The 18,334-nt window shown below is 43.6% G+C and overlaps 1 protein-coding gene across 2 annotated transcripts in view; it reads right to left on the bottom strand.

Annotated features, from left to right (window-relative positions):
• Positions 1-6,495: 6,495 nt before the first annotated feature.
• The window catches only part of abcg4a (ATP-binding cassette, sub-family G (WHITE), member 4a), a 146,470-nt gene continuing 134,631 nt past the window's right edge, over positions 6,496-18,334 (bottom strand). For both annotated transcript variants that reach the window (XM_078532965.1, XM_078532958.1), the window contains one exon: positions 6,496-12,169. In XM_078532965.1, coding sequence (XP_078389091.1) covers positions 11,944-12,169 — 226 coding nt within the window. In that variant the 3' untranslated portion in view covers positions 6,496-11,943. The remainder of the gene's footprint in view (positions 12,170-18,334) is intronic.

The following is an 18,334-nucleotide window of genomic DNA, read 5'->3' on the forward strand; positions in this document are numbered from 1 at the left end:
TGACGATTTCCACAAAGTGCCTCTGACCGCAACGAACATGTGACATCAGTTTGTTGAGAAAGATATTTTGGGCGCCCCAGCAGTTGTTTAACGTTCTATTTCCTTTCCACTTATTTCTTATCTCTTCCCACCCCCGGAGTAATAAATTGGGTGCAATTGTTTATCCAAATTGTGACATTGGCATTTCCCTGTCTTTGAGGCCAGTTTCAGAATTCCCTTATTTATATGGGGGTGGGGGGGATTAGGAGGTTGGGAGAGGGGATTAGGAGGGGAGGGGAGGGGGGAATTAGGATTAGGAGGTTGGGAGAGGGGATTAGGAGGTGAGGTGAGGTAGGGTGGAGGGGATTAGGAGGAGAGGAGATTAGGAGGTGGGGGGTTTGGGGGGGGAGAATTTTGAGGGGGCACCTTTGGAGTTTCTTATTAATTAAGTTTCTCCCGCTTAATTTGCCTGTTTCTCTCACACTTCAAACAACAACTATATGTTTCTAAAAATACTATTTACACGTTTATCTGGCACAAATGTAATGCAACATCGTATGGAACTTGTGGTTAGGCTGTAATTTCAAAGTGTACAACACAATTGTACAAAAGCGGGTCGGCACCAGAGCAGTCAAAATGATAAGGTTGTATTAGCTACAGGGTTGAATTGCTGTGTAAATGTAGTGATTTCTTTGTAGCCAATTTCCTAACATCAGTTGATCACTCTGTGATTAATTATCCTTAGAGACTCAGTATTGGGCCTCCAATTTCACCATCGCTACAGTCACTCTGCCTACTGCATACAGATGTGATGAAAGAAAAGACAAAACCTACATTTGTACAGCACCTTTCACGGTTGCTTTACAGCCAATTAAATACTTTTGAGTTGTAGTCACTGGTAGAATGTAGGCAATGTTATCAAATGGTGGAGCAGGCTCAAGGGGCCGAATGGCTGTATGTATGTGCATATGTATGTGCATATGTCATTCTAGGTGGATGAGATGAGCTGGGCTAGATGGACTTTGTCATCCATAATTATCTTGCAAGCATAGGGTGGAATGATGGCTGGTGTTCTGTTTATTTTTTTGCTAAAGAAAGTTTACTGTGAGCAGGCTTTGTGGAGTAAAATTGCCAGGACACGAGTGCGTAATGGGCTCACAGTGAATCAGTAACCTGTTTTATCCAGCACATGATTCTCAGAAGTCTTTTCCATTGACTTCAATATTGTCCTTTTGGCTACTTACCTATTATCCCACTCTATCTTACTGCTTTTCATGACTTTGTTGAGGTATTGAAATATTGTGATGAAGTTGCGTTGCATAGTAGATATTGAAAATATATTGCGAGAAGCAGCAATCAGCAGAAAATTCAGACTTGCTGATCACGAAAACACAGATAAACTTGTGAACCATTCAGTCTTTGACCTCTGGCCTCTTAAAAGTTGTGTCGCACAGAGACACCTGAGGGCTCTAACACTTCTCACTGACAGCAAAGATCTATGTTGTTCAGTCATTCCACTTTGTTGCTCAAGTGTCATTTGATCTTTCTACTCTGTGAGGTTACTGATAAAATAGAATCCAATTACACCCCTTGCATGAAATAATTATATTAAATAATGTCATGTACACAGGCAGAAGAAATTCTTCTTCTACTCCTACAGAATATAAACGATCTTATGCGGTTTATCTGGATTGCAAATATTGAATCTTTCCCCAAATAGGAATTTATTGTCACCATTTCTCTCTGTTTTAATGTATAGAACATGTTAAGGAGGGCTGAAACAGTCACCATAAGACCATAAGACATTGGAGCAGAAGTAGGCCTTTCGTCCCATCGTGTCTGCTCCACCATTCATGAGATCATGGCTGACCTGATAATCCTCAACTCCACTTTCCTGCCTTTTCCCCTTAGCCCTTGATTCCCTTACTGATTAAGCATCTGTCTATCTCAACCTTGAAGTTACTTAATGACCCAGCCTCTACAGCCCTCTGTGGTAAAGAATTCCACAGATTCACCACCCTCTGAGAGGAGAAATTCCTCCTCATCTCTGTCTTAAATGGGTGACTCCTTATTCTGAGATTATGCCCTCTGGTCCTAGACTCTCTCAGAAGGGGAAACAGCCTCTCAGCATCCACCCTGTCAAGCCCCCTAAGAATTCAAATGTTCCATTAAGGTTGCCTCTCATTTTTCTGAACTCCAATGAGTACAGGCCCAACCTACTCAACCTCTCCTCATAAGAAAATCCCTCCATCCCCGGGATCAACCTAGTGAACCTTCTCTGGACTGCCTCCAATGCCAATATATCTTTCTTTAGATATGGGGACCAAAACTGTTCACAGTATTCTAGGTGTGGTCTAACTAATGCCTTGTATAGTTTTAACAAGACTTCCCCATTTTTATATTCCATTCCCTTTGAAATAAAGGCCAACATTCCATTTGCCTTCCCTAATACCTGCTGAATTTATATGCTAACTTTTTGGGATTCATGCACGAGGACCCCCAAATCCCTCTGTGCTGCAGCTTTCTGCAGTCTTCCTCCATTTAAATAATATTCAGCTCCTCTATTCTTCCTGCCAAAGTGCATAACCTCACATTTTCCCACATTATATTCCAACTGTCAAGTTTTTGCCCACTCACTTAACCTGTCTATATCCCTCTGTAGACTCTTTGTGTCATCCTCACCACTTGCCTTCCCACCTATTTTAGTGTCATCTGCAAACCTGGCGATAGTACATTCACTTCCCTCATCCAAGTCATTAATATATATTGTAAATAATTGAGGCCCCAGCACTGATCTCTGTGGCACTCCACTTTTACAGGTTGCCATCCTGAAAATGCCCCCCTTATCCCAACTCTCTGTCATCTATTAGTTAGCCAATCCTCTATCCATGCTAATATACTACCCCCAACATCATGGGCTCTTATCTTTTTAAGTAGCCTTATGTGTGGTACCTTATCGAACGCCTTTTGGAAATCCAAATATATTACATCTACTGGTTCCCCTTTATCTACCCTGTTTGTCACCTCCTCAAATAATTCTAATAAATTGGTCAGGCATGATTTCCCCTTCATGAAGCCATGCTAACTCTACTTGATTATATTATGCATTTCTAAATGCTCTGCTATTACATCCTTTATAATAGATAACATTTTCCCAATGACGGATGTTAAGCTAACTGGCTTATAGTTACATGATTTTTGTCTCCTTCCCTTTTTGAATAGGGGTGTTATATTGGCAGTTTTCCAATCCCCTGGGACTTTTCCAGAATCTAAGGATTCTTGGAAGATTACCACCACTACATCCACTATCTCTGTAGCTACTTCCTTTAATATCCTAGGATATAACCCATCTGGTCCAGGGGACTTATCAACCTTTAGCCCCATCAATTTCCCTAATACTTTTTCTCTCGCGATAGTTATTGCATTTATTTCCTCCCTACCTTTTACCCCTTGACTGTTTGGTATTTTTGGAATGCTATAAGTGTCTTCAACTGTGAAGGCTGATATAAAGTATTTATTCAACTCCTCTGCCATTTCCTGGTTCCCCATTATTATTTCCCCAGCCTCATTCTCCAAGGGGCCTATGTTCACTTTGGCCTCTCTCTTCCTTTTTATATATTTAAAGAAACTCTTACTGTCTGTTTTTATATTACTTGCTAGTTTACCCTCAAAGTTTATTTTCTCCCACTTTATTGTTTTTTTGGTCATCTTTTGATGGCTTATAAAACTTTCCCAATCCTCTGGCTTACCACTAACCTTTGCCACATTGTACATTATTTCTTTAAATTTGATACCATCCTTAACTTCCTTGGTTAACCATGGTTGGTGTACCCCCTTCCTAATCTCCTTCTTCCTCACTGTTGTGAGTCACGAACTATTTTCTTAAACATCTGCCATTGCTTAACAACTGTCTTTTCTTAACTCCTTTCCCAGTCCACCCAAGCCAGCTCTGCCCTCATTTCTTTGTAATTACGAAAGTCACCAAGATCAGTGTTATTGTCTGCCCAGTGCTATAAATAACTAATGGGATGTTTTCCTGTCAAATTAACAACATTCCACAACACTGTTAAAGTAAATTTTTTACCCTCTGGTTTGTTTAATAGTCACAATGGGATCACCTATACAAACTAACACTGCATTATATTGTTACTGCTCTTAATACTAATGACCCACGCTACATACATATTGGACAATACTTACAAACAGATGCCAACAATGGGTGTTACCATTTTACAAGCACCTTTCTGTGATTGGTGAGTCTTGAAAGGGGAAAAAATATCATGCGTGGTTGAAGGGGGAAGGGGTAATAAGGGGCCCAGAAACAGGCGAAGCACCATTGCCTGTGATTTCTCTCCCTGGTCCTGTCTCCAGCCTAGCAGGAGCTGCCTGGTCTCAGTGTCTGCTGCTACAACACTCCTTGTTATAGCCCTGGATTAGGGAATTAGGTTCTTAGGGTTGCCCACACTCCAGGATTGGCCTGGAGTCTCCAGGAATTGAAAATCAATCTCCAGTACACTTGTGTGTGCAACCCTGGAGAAAAATCATCGTGACATTAAAAAGGATTTTTTTTTTGTCATTTTCTTTGACATTTCTCTTCACCAGATATAAAAATATTGAAAATGGGGGCAAAAAGGCTGTGTGGCTGACAGTCAGGCATTATCCAATTGGCTAATGAATCCTTCTGCTTTCCAATTGGTGTAGGAAGGCAGTGCATCACAAGGATGGATGTGTTGGCCGACTAATGGCTGGAGCGTGGGGGCAAATCATGTGATGAAACCTCCAGGAATATATTTGACCATAGTTGGCAATCCTATCACTATCTCACTGGTCGATTACCACCTCCATGTTGGGTTGCCAAGCTTGGTTGGATATAGTTCTGGTGGGTTCAACACGTTAACTCTTGCTTCCAACTGCCCCATCCAGTTAATCAACCTTCCTCTCCCCTTTTCCAATATTTTTATAATAAATAAATGCAAGAGCTCAAAGAAAATAGCTTTTTAAAAAAAACACCTTGATGGTTTTCCCTTGGGTTGTTCATAGGGGTTTCCAGAGTATTAATCTTCAATACAAAAAACAGAAAATGCTGGAAAAACTCAGCAGGTTAACATTTCGGTCCGTATGACTCTTCTTCATCTGAAGAAGAGTCATATGGACTCGAAACGTTAACCGATTTTGTTTTCTCTCCACCGATGTTGTTAGACCTGCTGAGTCTTTCCAGCATTTTCTGGTTTTGTTTCAGGCTTCCAGCATCTGCAGTATTTTGCTCTTATATTAATCTTCAATTCCTGAAGACTCAAGGGCAGTCCTGGAGGGATGGCAACCCTTCCTCCATTCACCCCCATTTTGCTAGATAGTGCATGTGGGTGGCATTGAGGACCAGGATTGGGCTTGGGGGTCAGCTGAAAGAATAGCCTTTTTCACTCTCAGCCTAGAATGACATATAAAGAATGGTCAGTTGAGTTAGACAGTGGAGTGGTCTTGTCGTCTGATATCGCGGCTTGAGTCAACAGCTTCTAAAGAATTAAATTTGGCGTGCAATCTCGAACTGAGGAAATCTTCATAAATACATGTGGGTACAACGAAAATTTATGTAGTGGCTTTGATATAATAAAATGTCCCAAGGTGTTTCACAGGAGCGTTATAAAGTAAAATTTGACACTGAGCTGCATAGGTAGATATTAGGGATAATGGCTGAAAACTTGGTCAGAGAGGTAGGTTCTAAGGAGCATCTTAAAGAAGGTGAGAGAAGGGTGGAGAGGCAGAGAGGTTTAGGGCCTAGGCAACTGAGGGCATGACAACCATTGGTGGAGCAATTCAATTCAGGGATGCTCAAGAGACCAGAATTAGATGAGTGCAGATTGTTTCAGAGAGTGCTGGGATATCAATGTTGCCAGGGCTCGAAAATTGCAGCTATGAAGAAAGATTGGGTAGGCTAGGGTTATTTTCCTTAGAACAGAAGAGGCTGAGTAACTTTTCTATGGTTGACTGCAGAGCTGTGCGGCCAAGGAGGGGATTTGAAAACTGGGATATGAATTTTAAAATCGAGCACTTGCTTAATTAGGATCCAATTTAGGTCAACACGCACAGAGGCGATAGGTGAACAGGACTCGGTGCAAGTAAGGGCACAGGCTACAGAGTCTGAGGTGACCTCAGGTAGAATGTGGAAGGTGAGCCAGCATTGCATTAGAAAAGTCAAGACCAGAGGTCACAAAAACATGGATTGGAGTTTCAGCAATGGATGAGCTGAGACAGAGTGAGGCGATGTTATAGAATTAGAAATAAGTGTGCGCAAAACAACCAGGTAAAATCTTCCTCCGTTGTATTCAGTTCAATCATTAGACATTCCTGGATACAGTATCTCACTCCCCCATTCAACACAAAATGGGACAGGTAGCAATACGAGTCATCATATTTAATGGCCATTAGTTAGCATCACACTTTACAGGATCTGCTTTTATTTTGTGGGTGTGAGAGAAAATAATATACTCGAGTCCTCAGCACACAATAGATCAAAGGTCAGGATATAAATAGTCATTTTATTAGTAATATATGGTAACAGAAAGTTTTTACAGAAAGTAACATACAATAAAACAGAAGTCACTCGTATAAATATTCATTAGCAATTTTGGACATCACATCTTTGATTTGCATAAACTTTATTAATATGTGACCCGTGTGTTGACTTTAGTTCTGTTTAAAAATCAGCCCGACAGTCAAGTCTTTAGCACGTGCAATGTAAACAGAACAAGCCATGGAAAGAAAATAATTTTGGTTAATTCATTAAGGTAAAACATTCTTTAATGCATTCTCAGAGTGTGTACTTGCCTCAAATCCCTTCAGTTCATTTTTGACCCAACCTTTCTCTCTTCAAAAATCACTGACTCTTCTGCCATACAATTCCATGGATTCCAACAGCCCTCAAGTAGCTGACCAAAGTAGCCATTCTTCACGTGAGCCCAGTGAGTTTCAGTTAACTATTCAACCGTGGACAGCATCACACCCGAGCCCAATCCCATTACTACTCAATGTTCACACAAACTTACATGGGCATTTTCCAGTGTGGGTCAATGGATGCCGATCAAGGGCAGGAATGCTGGCTGAATGTTATGGAATAAGTTGGGATTTCGAAATGACTGCACTGAATCAAACTCTTTCCATCAATGGTGCAAAGCTGAACCTTTTCTTTAGCATTAATGTGCAAACCATGATCGGCAGAGCATGTAACACTAATAATGTATTTTCTATTAGCACAGTGAATACAAATATCAACTGATTAAAACAGGCTCAGATGCAGAAGGACCTTCAGTCTATTTGATCTGATCATTCCAGAATATTCACCCTATCTTATATAGCTACTACTTAGTCCAATGTCTTGCAGCTACAGCTTCACTTAAGGAGTTCCCTACACTCACTCATCTTCTGTCATCAACTGCATTTTGTCTTGATAATGTCGCATTTTGTTGCCGGTCAAAAACCTATGTCTCCGAAAATGTCAACCTCTGGCCCAAAGTTCCACTCAAAGGTGGAGAATCAAACGTGTTATTCTCCCTGCCTGAGCACCACTCCACACTTGGATCAGAGTCGTCCAAAACAGTACACGCCTCTTGAAACAGGTTTATGATCCGTCTCACTCTTTGTGATCCTGAATCACGTTCCTAACATTAACTCAGTACTGACAGTGCTGTTTCTCCCTGGTGATTGAAGGAAGTGACCTCTGGTCAAAGTTTTGGCAACGTGACCATGCTCCACTCAACAAGGAGGACAATAATGGTGGTTCTCAGGGGTTTTTTTTGTTCTTTTCCTTCCCAATTTCCTTCCCTTATCTCCTAAAGATGTTGACATGCCAGGGTTTTTACTGCTAAATCTGTTCATTTTCCTACCTCAAGAGTCAGTTGTAGATCAGGAGCAAAACCAAAAAAGTTTTTCATAAAAGAAGCAACAAGGTAGTAAACAAGACTTGAAGCCATGGGAGATGAGAGAGCTCAATTAATTCTCCGAGTGTAGGCTTCAGTAATTCGTCTATACTACTCACACATAGCATCGATGGTAAAACAGCAATAAGTTCATAAAGTAATTTTTTCAGCAGAAAAAAAATGGTAAGATGGATCTTGCTTCTTTAAACAAAGCAGGGTGATTGACATCTGCGCCATAAAGGTTAAGGTTTCCAGTTGGACTCTTCATCAATGACACAAATGGCACCCACCAGAATTTTAACCAACCTTGCCCCGAATAGCTTGCCTGGCACATATAATCTACTCCAGTTAATTCCAAGTAGTTTTTTTGCTAGATAAAAAAATTCAAATTACCCAGTAGTTTTCATGAAGCATGTTTAGTAAAACAGTGCAGGCAGTTTTTGTTGTTGTTGTTGTACCGCTTTCATTTGACTCAGTAGAAAACACAGATTAAGCAACTTGGAATTAAAAGTAGATTGTTGCTGTTTTGATTTTTCATTTCCTGCATTTGAGGCTTTTAATTTCTTTTTAACTTAGCGAGCTTTAGAAAAAGATTGTCCTGATGACGAGGCCCCATCTTTAATGATGGCAAAGAGTTAATTCAAATGTTGCTCTGATAGACTGGCACCCGAGATCGATGGCGTCAGCTTTCAGGTGGACTGTACAATATAAATTGGTCTCGTCAATGTGCTGAATTCTTTGACATCCTTGCAGATTGTTTAGCTCTATTTACATGTATATGGCAGTTAAATCTTACAATTGCATTGATTCTGCAAATACAAAGAGGTAGAACTTCCCTCTTGTCAGGCTCGCACTAGTTATATTTTTGATCCTCTTGGTTCCTGAGGAACACTTAAATGTTTTATGCCGCATTTAAAATTCCTCTGAACTTACATTCTGCAAACGTATTTTAAAAAATTATTTGAAAAGAGATGAAGCATAGGTCCAAATGGTCGGACAGAGAAGTTTCAAGAATGAATGTTTGACTGGATGGGCCACTTTTCTCCCACCAAAGCCTCTTTGTCCTCATGAAACCATGGTTGAGCATGATTTTTGAAGTGGCAGGATGCTCAAACTCACCTTCCCTCATCCATTGAATTTTCTTGGGTTTCTGCCTCCTTACTGGAATTTATGGTACTTAAGATTTAATCTCAGAGGAGAAAGAAGTAAATAGAAGTCCCATCCTCCTGAAGCACATAAGAAGGACGGAGCTATGCAACGATAGGGAGAAAGGAAAGGGCTCGTTTCTGAGGCTTGCAAGTACATATCAAGATGATCAAATTCTGTTGGGAATATGATGGTTCCCTTAGTTACTGGGATCATCTGAGAGTCAAGCTGAGGAAATCAACTGGTTAAAGTCACACAATGCAGATACAGCAGAGTTGCTTGATTTATGTTTCCTCATTAGGAAAGGTCTAGAAGGAAGAATATTTACAGAAACTTTCCTTGAGAAATAAATTGGTTTGGATAGAGCCCAGGAGGGTATAGATTATACATGTTCTGTGGAAGAAAAATGATGCTGATGGCTCAACTGGCATTTATTTTGTTCCATAATTAGCATTCCCACCTTCTGCCTTCAGCCACACAACAGCGTTGTTAGGTAGTGAAATGGTTAATCATTGGGGATTGAAAAGACCATCATCAAAATGTCACTGTATGTTAAACTGCCTCATATTTTACTTAGGGGGAGAGAGGGGACACCTTATATGTACGAAACCTTCTGACCTAAGATCATATTTTAGACCCTGCTGAGCAGAGTTGGGATTTCACATTTAAGTGAGCTGTGCTTAAATAAGTGACTAAAGACAAAAAAAATTAAGAGAAGTAGCTGGAGAATTGAATCTGGCAATAAAAATATTTGCAGACAAAAAGTCAAAGATAGTAAAAGCGAGTGACCAAAATGGTTTTTCTTACACAGTAATAGTACCTATCCTTCAAAAGTACTTCATTGGCTCTAAAGCGCTGTGAGTCATCAGGTGGTCATGAAAGGCGCTACAGGAAGGCAAGTCTTATTTTATTTTTATGGTGGCTATAGGAGATCCAATATGAAGTGTACGAGCCTTTGATAGGGAAGTTAAACTCAAGTGTACCAAAATTAAAACTAGAAAACTGTACAAGCAAATAGTCTCCCGAATGACAGTCTGTTACGCCGATAAGGTCAAAGGATCAATGGGTCGTTGACTGTAAAATACTGCAGTACTGTGTCACATGAAGCTTCACAATGATATTTCTAAAGAAGTTATTTTGTACAATACAAGGTGAGAACATCGTCATGAGTTTTCATGCTTCATGGAGATGTCACATTGTAATTACTGGAACATGTTCGAAGAAGGAATATTCTGAACCCACATGTCACAGCGAGATACTGATTATTACTCCTGTCACAGTGAGACTAAAAAAGGAGGACAGGCGCCATGAAATCCATCTTCTAATTAGCATTTATAGGTGCAACTCTTTACTCGATGGATGGGATAAACAAGAGTGCATCATGAAGACCTGCATTTGGTTTGCATATTATTAGGATACTGAAGATAATAGGTTTGTCATCTTTCTAAGCCCAAACCCAGATGGTAACACAAGAATGTGTCAGTAGGGCCAGTGTTCATGAACTCATTTGGTGATGATTAAATTTGAAGAAAAACCCTCAATAACTCATCATTAACACTTATGCACCATAACATACAGAGGTACGTTGAAAAAAAGAGCTGCACCTGAAAAAAATGAAGACTTTTGGCTAGTGGGGTACGCTTTGGAAAGTTCCACACAGCTGGATGAAAAACCTGTTCTCATCTGGTTCAAAAACCAACATCCCACTCGACTTCTCCAATCATTTCCACTCACTGGATACTAAAGGGTATCTCACAAGTCTCTGTAATGCGCTCACCAGGAATATAGGCTGTGACACAGGTGAGGACATTATCACAACATCACAATGTGAAAGGTAATATACAGCACTGATAAAAGGTCAGGTGAAAAGTGATTTTTAACAAAAAACTCAGAAATAGCAGGTTTTTAATAAAATATTGAAACATTGAGGTTTTAAAGAAATGGTACAGTTTAGGATGATATCCGCTGTGGTAGATATAAAAAAAATTGGTGCATTTGTTCAACGCATCTGCACAAATGTGGCAAGCGTTCTGTCACGGACCAGAATGGTCAAAAACAAATAGGAGGTGGAAGGTGCGATCGAATAAACTGTGGTGTGTGGGTGAGGAGGGAAACTTGAATAATTCAGATCTATTCTTTAAATAAAGGAACATAATAAAATGAAGAGTAATACAAAATTCCGTAAAAATTGATTATACTACAGCTATTCTAAATGTTCAACATTTTCAAGACGGTACTTGTTTTTAAATATGCTTTTGAAATTTCAGAAACCAATAGAGACTTTCCACAATGCCTGCTATTATGACAGTTAAAGCCTGGTTTGTAAAGCTTTGCTTCGTTTTTTTTTAAAAACTTACAATTGTTATAATTTGACAAGACGTGCTATAAGCTAACATGCTCCAGGTGAGAAGTTAAAGCATACATTGCTCTACAAAAACTGTGCTTATTAACAATCCTGATCAAAAATCAAAATTTCATTTTTTAAAAAAAAAACCTATACCTCAGAGTCGCGTATAGCTAACAATTCACAAACAGGGTTTCTTCAAACGCGCTCTCAGGAGGTGAAACATTCTGGCATTGTCACTGTGCAGAAGGCTCATACAGAATCATTTCATTGTACAGCTCCAAAAGGTTGTTTTCTCTGTCAAAGTGTTTTCCAGATGGGCGAGAATGAATCAAAGTTCATTAAAGTAACTGGAGCGGCAAAAATAAAATCATAGAACCAAAAGGCCCATCACAAGCCATCGTGATGTTTGGAGTCTTAATTGTTCAGGCTTCGAGGCCTAGTTCACCGCGGGCCCACTTAACGGGCCCACATCCTTAACATAAGTTCAGCACAATGAATCCTGTTCATAGACAATGTGACTGAATGCTGAGAACATTCACCTGCAACGCAGTTGCCTCTCTATCTCTCAGACTTGACTTTGTATCGCAGGACAAGGTAGGCCATGAGACGCAAAACAATGAAAAAAATACCAAGGACGATGAAATCCATATAAAGCTTCGCGTCCTGCACGTCCAACTGTTGCAGAACTTTTGTTGGTTCCTTAAAAGGACAAAACTCAGTATTGCATGTCAGATTTTTTCTGTCCAGTCCATATATTGACAAGATGACACCCTCAAAGCCATACCTGTTTCAGTAAGAAAAAGAATGAGCAAACAGCATTGTTACTCTTTTAAAATCAATTGCTATTGCAGGTGAATTTTGCTCATGTTACATCACTGATCGCACCAAAATTGCCTTAGAAAGCCTTAACCTTTACATAATCCAGAGAGAGCACCTCACCTCACCATCAGATCTAAAAGCGTAAGTCACACTTCCATCATGTTTGATCTTACACTCTAATTACATCAATATCAAGGAATCTAGATAAGCAGATGAGGGAGAAAGGATATGCTGGCAGGGTTAGATAGAGGGATGAGGAGGGCCTTGTGTAGAATATTAACAGCAGCATATAACAGATGGGCCAACCCTACCCAAAATCTTTCATATCATTTGACATAATTTGCTTTCAACAAAGTTCATTTGACGTCAACTGCACTCATTTTGCCATCATTTGACATCAGTTGCATTCAGAAGCAATCATCTGCCTGTCCTTTTCTATTTCATTTTCAATCAGAATTAACCATTTAGCTATCATTTTCACTTAAAACCATACTTGTAATGTCAAGTGATAGTTATCAACTGCCAGCATTGTCATCAATTGCCGTCCTGCAGTGATTACAACAAAATGTGAATATATATATCTATATATCTATATATATATATATATACAGCCAAAATGTTCCTAAGTGTCAGCTGATTATGTATGCAGTACGTAGGGTCACACCCCCCCACACCTCCACCCAACCTCTCTCTCTCTCCCTCCCTCCCACCCACCAGACCCCTTATTCCCCATCCCAACCCCCTTTTATTCTCCCCTCTCTTCTTCCCCCAACCCTCCTCCTTTTCTCCTCTCCCCCTGCCCCTTCTCTTTCCCCTTCCCTCCTTCCCCCTCCCCCCACCCCGCCACTTCCCCTCCTCTCCTACTCCCCTCCCCTCCTTCCCTTGTCACCTCCCATCTTTTCCCCTCCCTTCTTCCCCCCTCCCCTCCTGCCTCTCTCGCCTCTATCTGCTCTCCACTCCTTCCCCCCGCTCCCGCCCTCATTCTTTCCTCCTCCCCACTCCGCCCCCTGAAATCTCTGATCACAGGGCCGGCTGGAAACCGGAAGTGACATTTTCTGGTCAGCCCTGGTGCAGATTTGAAGTCAGCATGGGAACAATGGCGGATGTATTGTGGAATTCGGAGGGGGGGTGGTTCACAGTGAGGCATTGCCGAGAGAGAGGTTGGCAAGTCCCGAGGCCTAGCGGCTGGCGGGAGGGGTTGGGGGAAGAGTTTGGACACAGGTGGGATAAAGGGGGGAGCCTGGGAGCTGGAGGGAGAGGGGAGAGTTTAGACCCTGACATTGGAGGCAGGGAGGGGCAGGGCGGAGGGGGTGGGAGAGTTTAGACCCTGAGACCTGAGGGGGCGTGGGTGGGTGGAAACTACAAGCCCTGAGATTAAAATGAATTAAGAACTGATGAGGATCATGTGGTGCTCTCAAGCATGTTCTGTATAACAGGAGGATTTTTTTGGACAAAATGAAAACTGAATAAATTCAGATCTTATTTATGTAATTAATTTCCTTGTATTTTTCAATGCAGATTGCTGAGCGCATTTGATAGGTTCGAGCGCGCCATGTGTAGGTCTGAGCGCGCCGGGTGTAAGTTCGAGCGCGCCGGGTGTAAATTCGAGCGCGCCGGGTGTAAGTTCGAGCGCGCCGGGTGTAAGTTCGAGCGCGCCGGGTGTAAGTTCGAGCGCGCCGGGGGTAGGTTCGAGCGCGCCGGGTGTAGGTTCAAGCACGCCGGGTGTAAGTTCGAGCGTGCCGGGTGTAAGTTCGAGCACGCCGGGTGTAAGTTCGAGCGCGCCGAGTGTAAATTCGAGCGCGCCGGGTGTAAGTTCGAGCGCGCCGGGTGTAGGTCCGAGCGCGCCGGGTGTAAGTTTGAGCGCGCCGGGTGTAGCTCCGAGCGCGCCGGGTGTAAGTTCGAGCGCGCCGGGTGTAAGTTCGAGCGCGCCGGGGGTAGGTTCGAGCGCGCCGGGTGTAGGTTCGAGCGCGCCGGGTGTAAGTTCGAGCGTGCCGGGTGTAAGTTCGAGCGCGCCGGGTGTAAATTCGAGCGCGCCGGGTGTAAGTTCGAGCGTGCCGGGTGTAAGTTCGAGCGCGCCGGGGGTAGGTTCGAGCGCGCCGGGGGTAGGTTCGAGCGCGCCGGGGGTAGGTTCGAGCGTGCCGGGTGTAGGTTCGAGCGCGCCGGGTGTAGGTTCGAGCGCGCCGGGTGTAGGTTCGAGCGCGCCGGGTGTAGGTTCGAGCGCGCCGGGTGTAAGTTCGAGCGCGCTGGGTGTAAATTCGAGCGCGCCGGGTGTAAATTCGAGCGCGCCGGGTGTAGGTCCGAGCGCGCCGGGTGTAAGTTTGAGCGCGCCGGGTGTAGCTCCGAGCGCGCCGGGTGTAAGTCCGAACGCGCCGGGTGTAAGTCCGAACGCGCCGGGTGTAAATTCGAGCGCGCCGGGTGTAGGTCCGAGTGCGCCGGGTGTAAGTCCGAACGCGCCGGGTGTAGGTCCGAGCGCGCCGGGTGTAAATTCGAGCGCGCCGGGTGTAGGTCCAAGTGCGCCGGGTGTAAGTTCGAGTGCCGCGGGTGTAGGTCCGAGCGCGCCGGGTGTAAATTCGAGCGCGCCGGGTGTAGGTCTGAGCGCGCCGGGTGTAAGTTCGAGCGCGCCGGGTGTAAATTCGAGCGCGCCGGGTGTAAATTCGAGCGCGCCGGGTGTAAATTCGAGCGCGCCGGGTGTAAATTCGAGCGCGCCGGGTGTAAATTCGAGCGCGCCGGGTGTAAATTCGAGCGCGCCGGGTGTAAATTCGAGCGTGCCGGGTGTAAATTCGAGCGCGCCGGGTGTAAGTCCGAGCACGCCGGGTGTAAATTCGAGCGCGCCGGGTGTAGGTCCAAGCGCGCTATCAAATTTGATGTCAAATTCGCTCCAAATTAAAGCTTTTGATGTCAAATTGTAATTGACAACATTGAGTACACTTGAAAGCAAAAATGTTGTTAAAATTTTTGTGTAGGGAGGTGGCTTGTTTCTTTTCTGTAGGATCAGCTGGGGCAGCAGCTGAAGTCGATGAAGTTGCCCTCAGCATCAGTTTGGAAGGGGCGAGGAAATCGAGCAGGGATTCCATCCTGATCACAATAATAAAGCCACACCCTGGCCAGGACTTTCCCCTCAGCGATTTGGGGGCGGGGCCCGCTCGCCGAGGGGAAAATGACGCGGGATGACGCTGGGAGGAACCCCCGATGTCATCCCGGTCCCTTTAAATTTTTAGGAAGGCGGGTGGACAGCGAAATCAGCTGTCTGCCCGCCGACCTGTTAATGGCCAATTGAGGCCATTGACAGGCTAGTTAAGATCATTAAAGACCTGCCCGTCCAAGCTTAAGGCTGGCGGACAGGCCAGGAGCCCCAGCGGACTCCAGATTATTCATGAAACTTCATCCACTGGCGGGATGAAGTTTCATATCCGTTTTTAAAAAATTTAATAAACTTTGTGTGTTTATTATTAACGTGTCCCATCTCGTGTGACATTGTCACATGAGGGGGACATGTTAATAATTTTAATATCTTTCTATTTTTGGTGCTTTTTACCTCCCTGAGATAGCACTTGGTCTCAGGGAGCAGTGCACACTTTGACAGATGGAGAATCCCCCACCCCCCTGCTCAGGAAGCACATAGCGCATAGCGCTTCCCGTCGGGAAGGCCGCTGGATGGGCCTTAATTGGCCCGCCCATTCAAAATGGCGGCCGGCCCAGTTTCGGTGGCGGGGGTCAGCTGTCCGCCCACCGCCGAGCCAGTGGGGCCCGCACGCCCACCGAGGGCAAAATTCTACCCCTTGTATTCATATAGCGCCTTTAACATAGCAAAGTTTGACTCGGAGTCATAGGAGAAGATATCTGGACAGGTGCCTAAAAACATGGTCAAAGAGGTAGGTTTTAAGAAGCATTTTAATGGAAGAGGGGAGGAGTAGAGAAGTGGAAGGGTTTAGGGAGGGAATTGCAGAGGTTAGGGCCAAAGCAGCTGAAATCGCAGCAATCAATGGTGAAGCAATTAAAATCAGGGCTGCATGAGATGTCAGAATTGGTGCAGTGCAGACATCTTGAAGGTTTATTGGGGCAGGAAGTTACAGAGAAGAAGAGGCAAGGCTATGGAGGGATTTGAAATCAAGGATGAGCATTTTAAAATCGAGCCATTGCCAGACCAAGAGGCAAATGTAGATCATCAAGCAAAGGGTGTTGGGGACATTTAACGAAGGGTCATCGATGAAAATATTAACTCCGTTGGTCTCTCCCCAGAAGCGGATTCGCTGAGTATTTCCAGTATTTCTTGTTCTTAATTCAGATTTCCTGCAGCTACAGCACTTTTCTCTTGCGTTATGCCAGACTAATACCCCAGTCTGCACCTGGCTAAGAGGACCACTTATAAGGTGATCCACACTCCAGAATGAGAAGCACTCCTGTTTACTCAGGGCAGACTAAGCAACTAACATGCTGTAATATAGAGATAGACTCAATTCCTCGGAATTGTGTTGGTTAAGCTGGATGGAAACAATGAGTCAGGATTGGCAATAATAATTTAATGTATTTGGTCAGTTTTCTCCTCACACAATAAAGAATACAATTCAAATCACCACAAATTTCACAGTAGTACAGCACTGGTACAATTACCAAATATAGGAACAGGAGTAGGCCATTTAGCTACTCGAGCCTGTTCCACCACCAAACAGATTTATTGCTGTATCGTAACTATATCTGGCTTGGTTCTCTCATCACTTAATATCCTGAGCTAACAAGGGTAGAATTTCTCCCACTGCCTAAGAATGCCTAGATCCCTCCCTAACATCCCCCAAATATTTTTAATATTAAAAAACATCCTCTGGAGTTCTCCTGATGAGCTGCAATAACAGTGGCAGAAATGCCACAAATAGGGTGCCCACCAATTCTTTGACATCACTTGGTCCTCACTGTCTTAACGCAACTTAGGAAGCCAACTTTTAAAAAGGAGCCACGGCCAAGGGGAAAGAGCCAAGGCGAAGATCGCAAACTGAAGGAAGGTCCGTGCATTAACGCGTAGGTTGAATACCCTTTATCCGTAAATCCGAAAACCGAACACATCCAAAAGATGCCCTTTTTTTGAACCTCATCGAGCTGAGCCGACACAAATTTCGCCAACCGCACCCAACTTTTATTGTGGGAAGTCTCGGTGTTTGTCTGTACTATTCACCTTGTGAACCCTCTCCTGCAAGCGGAATCACAGATGGGGCCACGGGTAGGAACTTATTACAGGTACCCTCTATTTATTAATCAGTGATCTTTTATAGTCATTTTATTTACTTTAGACAATAGCCAGCCCAGGTTTCGCCCATTGTAATGTAAATAGGCTGAGTCCTATATGCGGTAAACAAAAACCAAAACGATCTGAAATTCGAAATGCAATCGGCCCCAAGGGCTTCAGATAAAGGATACTCAACCTGTAGTTCACAACAGCAGGAGGTGCCAAATTACTGTGTCTGCGATTGTACACATTGTAACGTAAGAAAATAATTTGCACACAGCAAGATCCCACAAATGACCAGCTCATTTTCTTAGTGCTGTTGGTTGAGGGATTAATATCAGTTAGAACTCCCTCGTTGTCTTTGCATTGTGTTAATAAGATCTTTTGCCTCGACCTGAAGGGCAGTCTGAAAGACCACACCTTCCAACAGGGCGGCACTCCCACAGTACAACACTGGATTACTGTCGGCCGAGATTATGTGCACAAGTTCCTGGAGCAGAACCCAGAAGCTTCTGACTTATTAAAAAGTTTATTCTCTCATGGAATGTGGGCATCACTGCCAAGGCCAGCATGTGTTGCCCTTCCCTAGTAGCTTGCCAACCTGTTTCAGAGGGTCTGTGGGTCTGGAGTCACATGTAGACCAGTGCAGGTTAAGGATGACAGATTTCCTTCCCAAAAGGACATTAGTGAACCAGATGGGTTTTTAACAACAGTCCACGATAGTTTGACGGTCACCATTATGGAGACTAACTTTCAATTCCAGATTTGATTGAAATTCCGCCAGCTGCCGCGGTGGGATTTGAACCCATGTCCCCAGGGGATTAGCCCGGGCCTCTAGATTGCTCGTCCAGTGACATTATGACCACACCACCGTCTCCCCCTAGGCAAAGGTGCAACCACTGAGCCATCGCA

Source organism: Cetorhinus maximus, chromosome 2 (genome assembly GCF_964194155.1).
Source record: "Cetorhinus maximus chromosome 2, sCetMax3.hap1.1, whole genome shotgun sequence".
Taxonomy (NCBI): domain Eukaryota; kingdom Metazoa; phylum Chordata; class Chondrichthyes; order Lamniformes; family Cetorhinidae; genus Cetorhinus; species Cetorhinus maximus.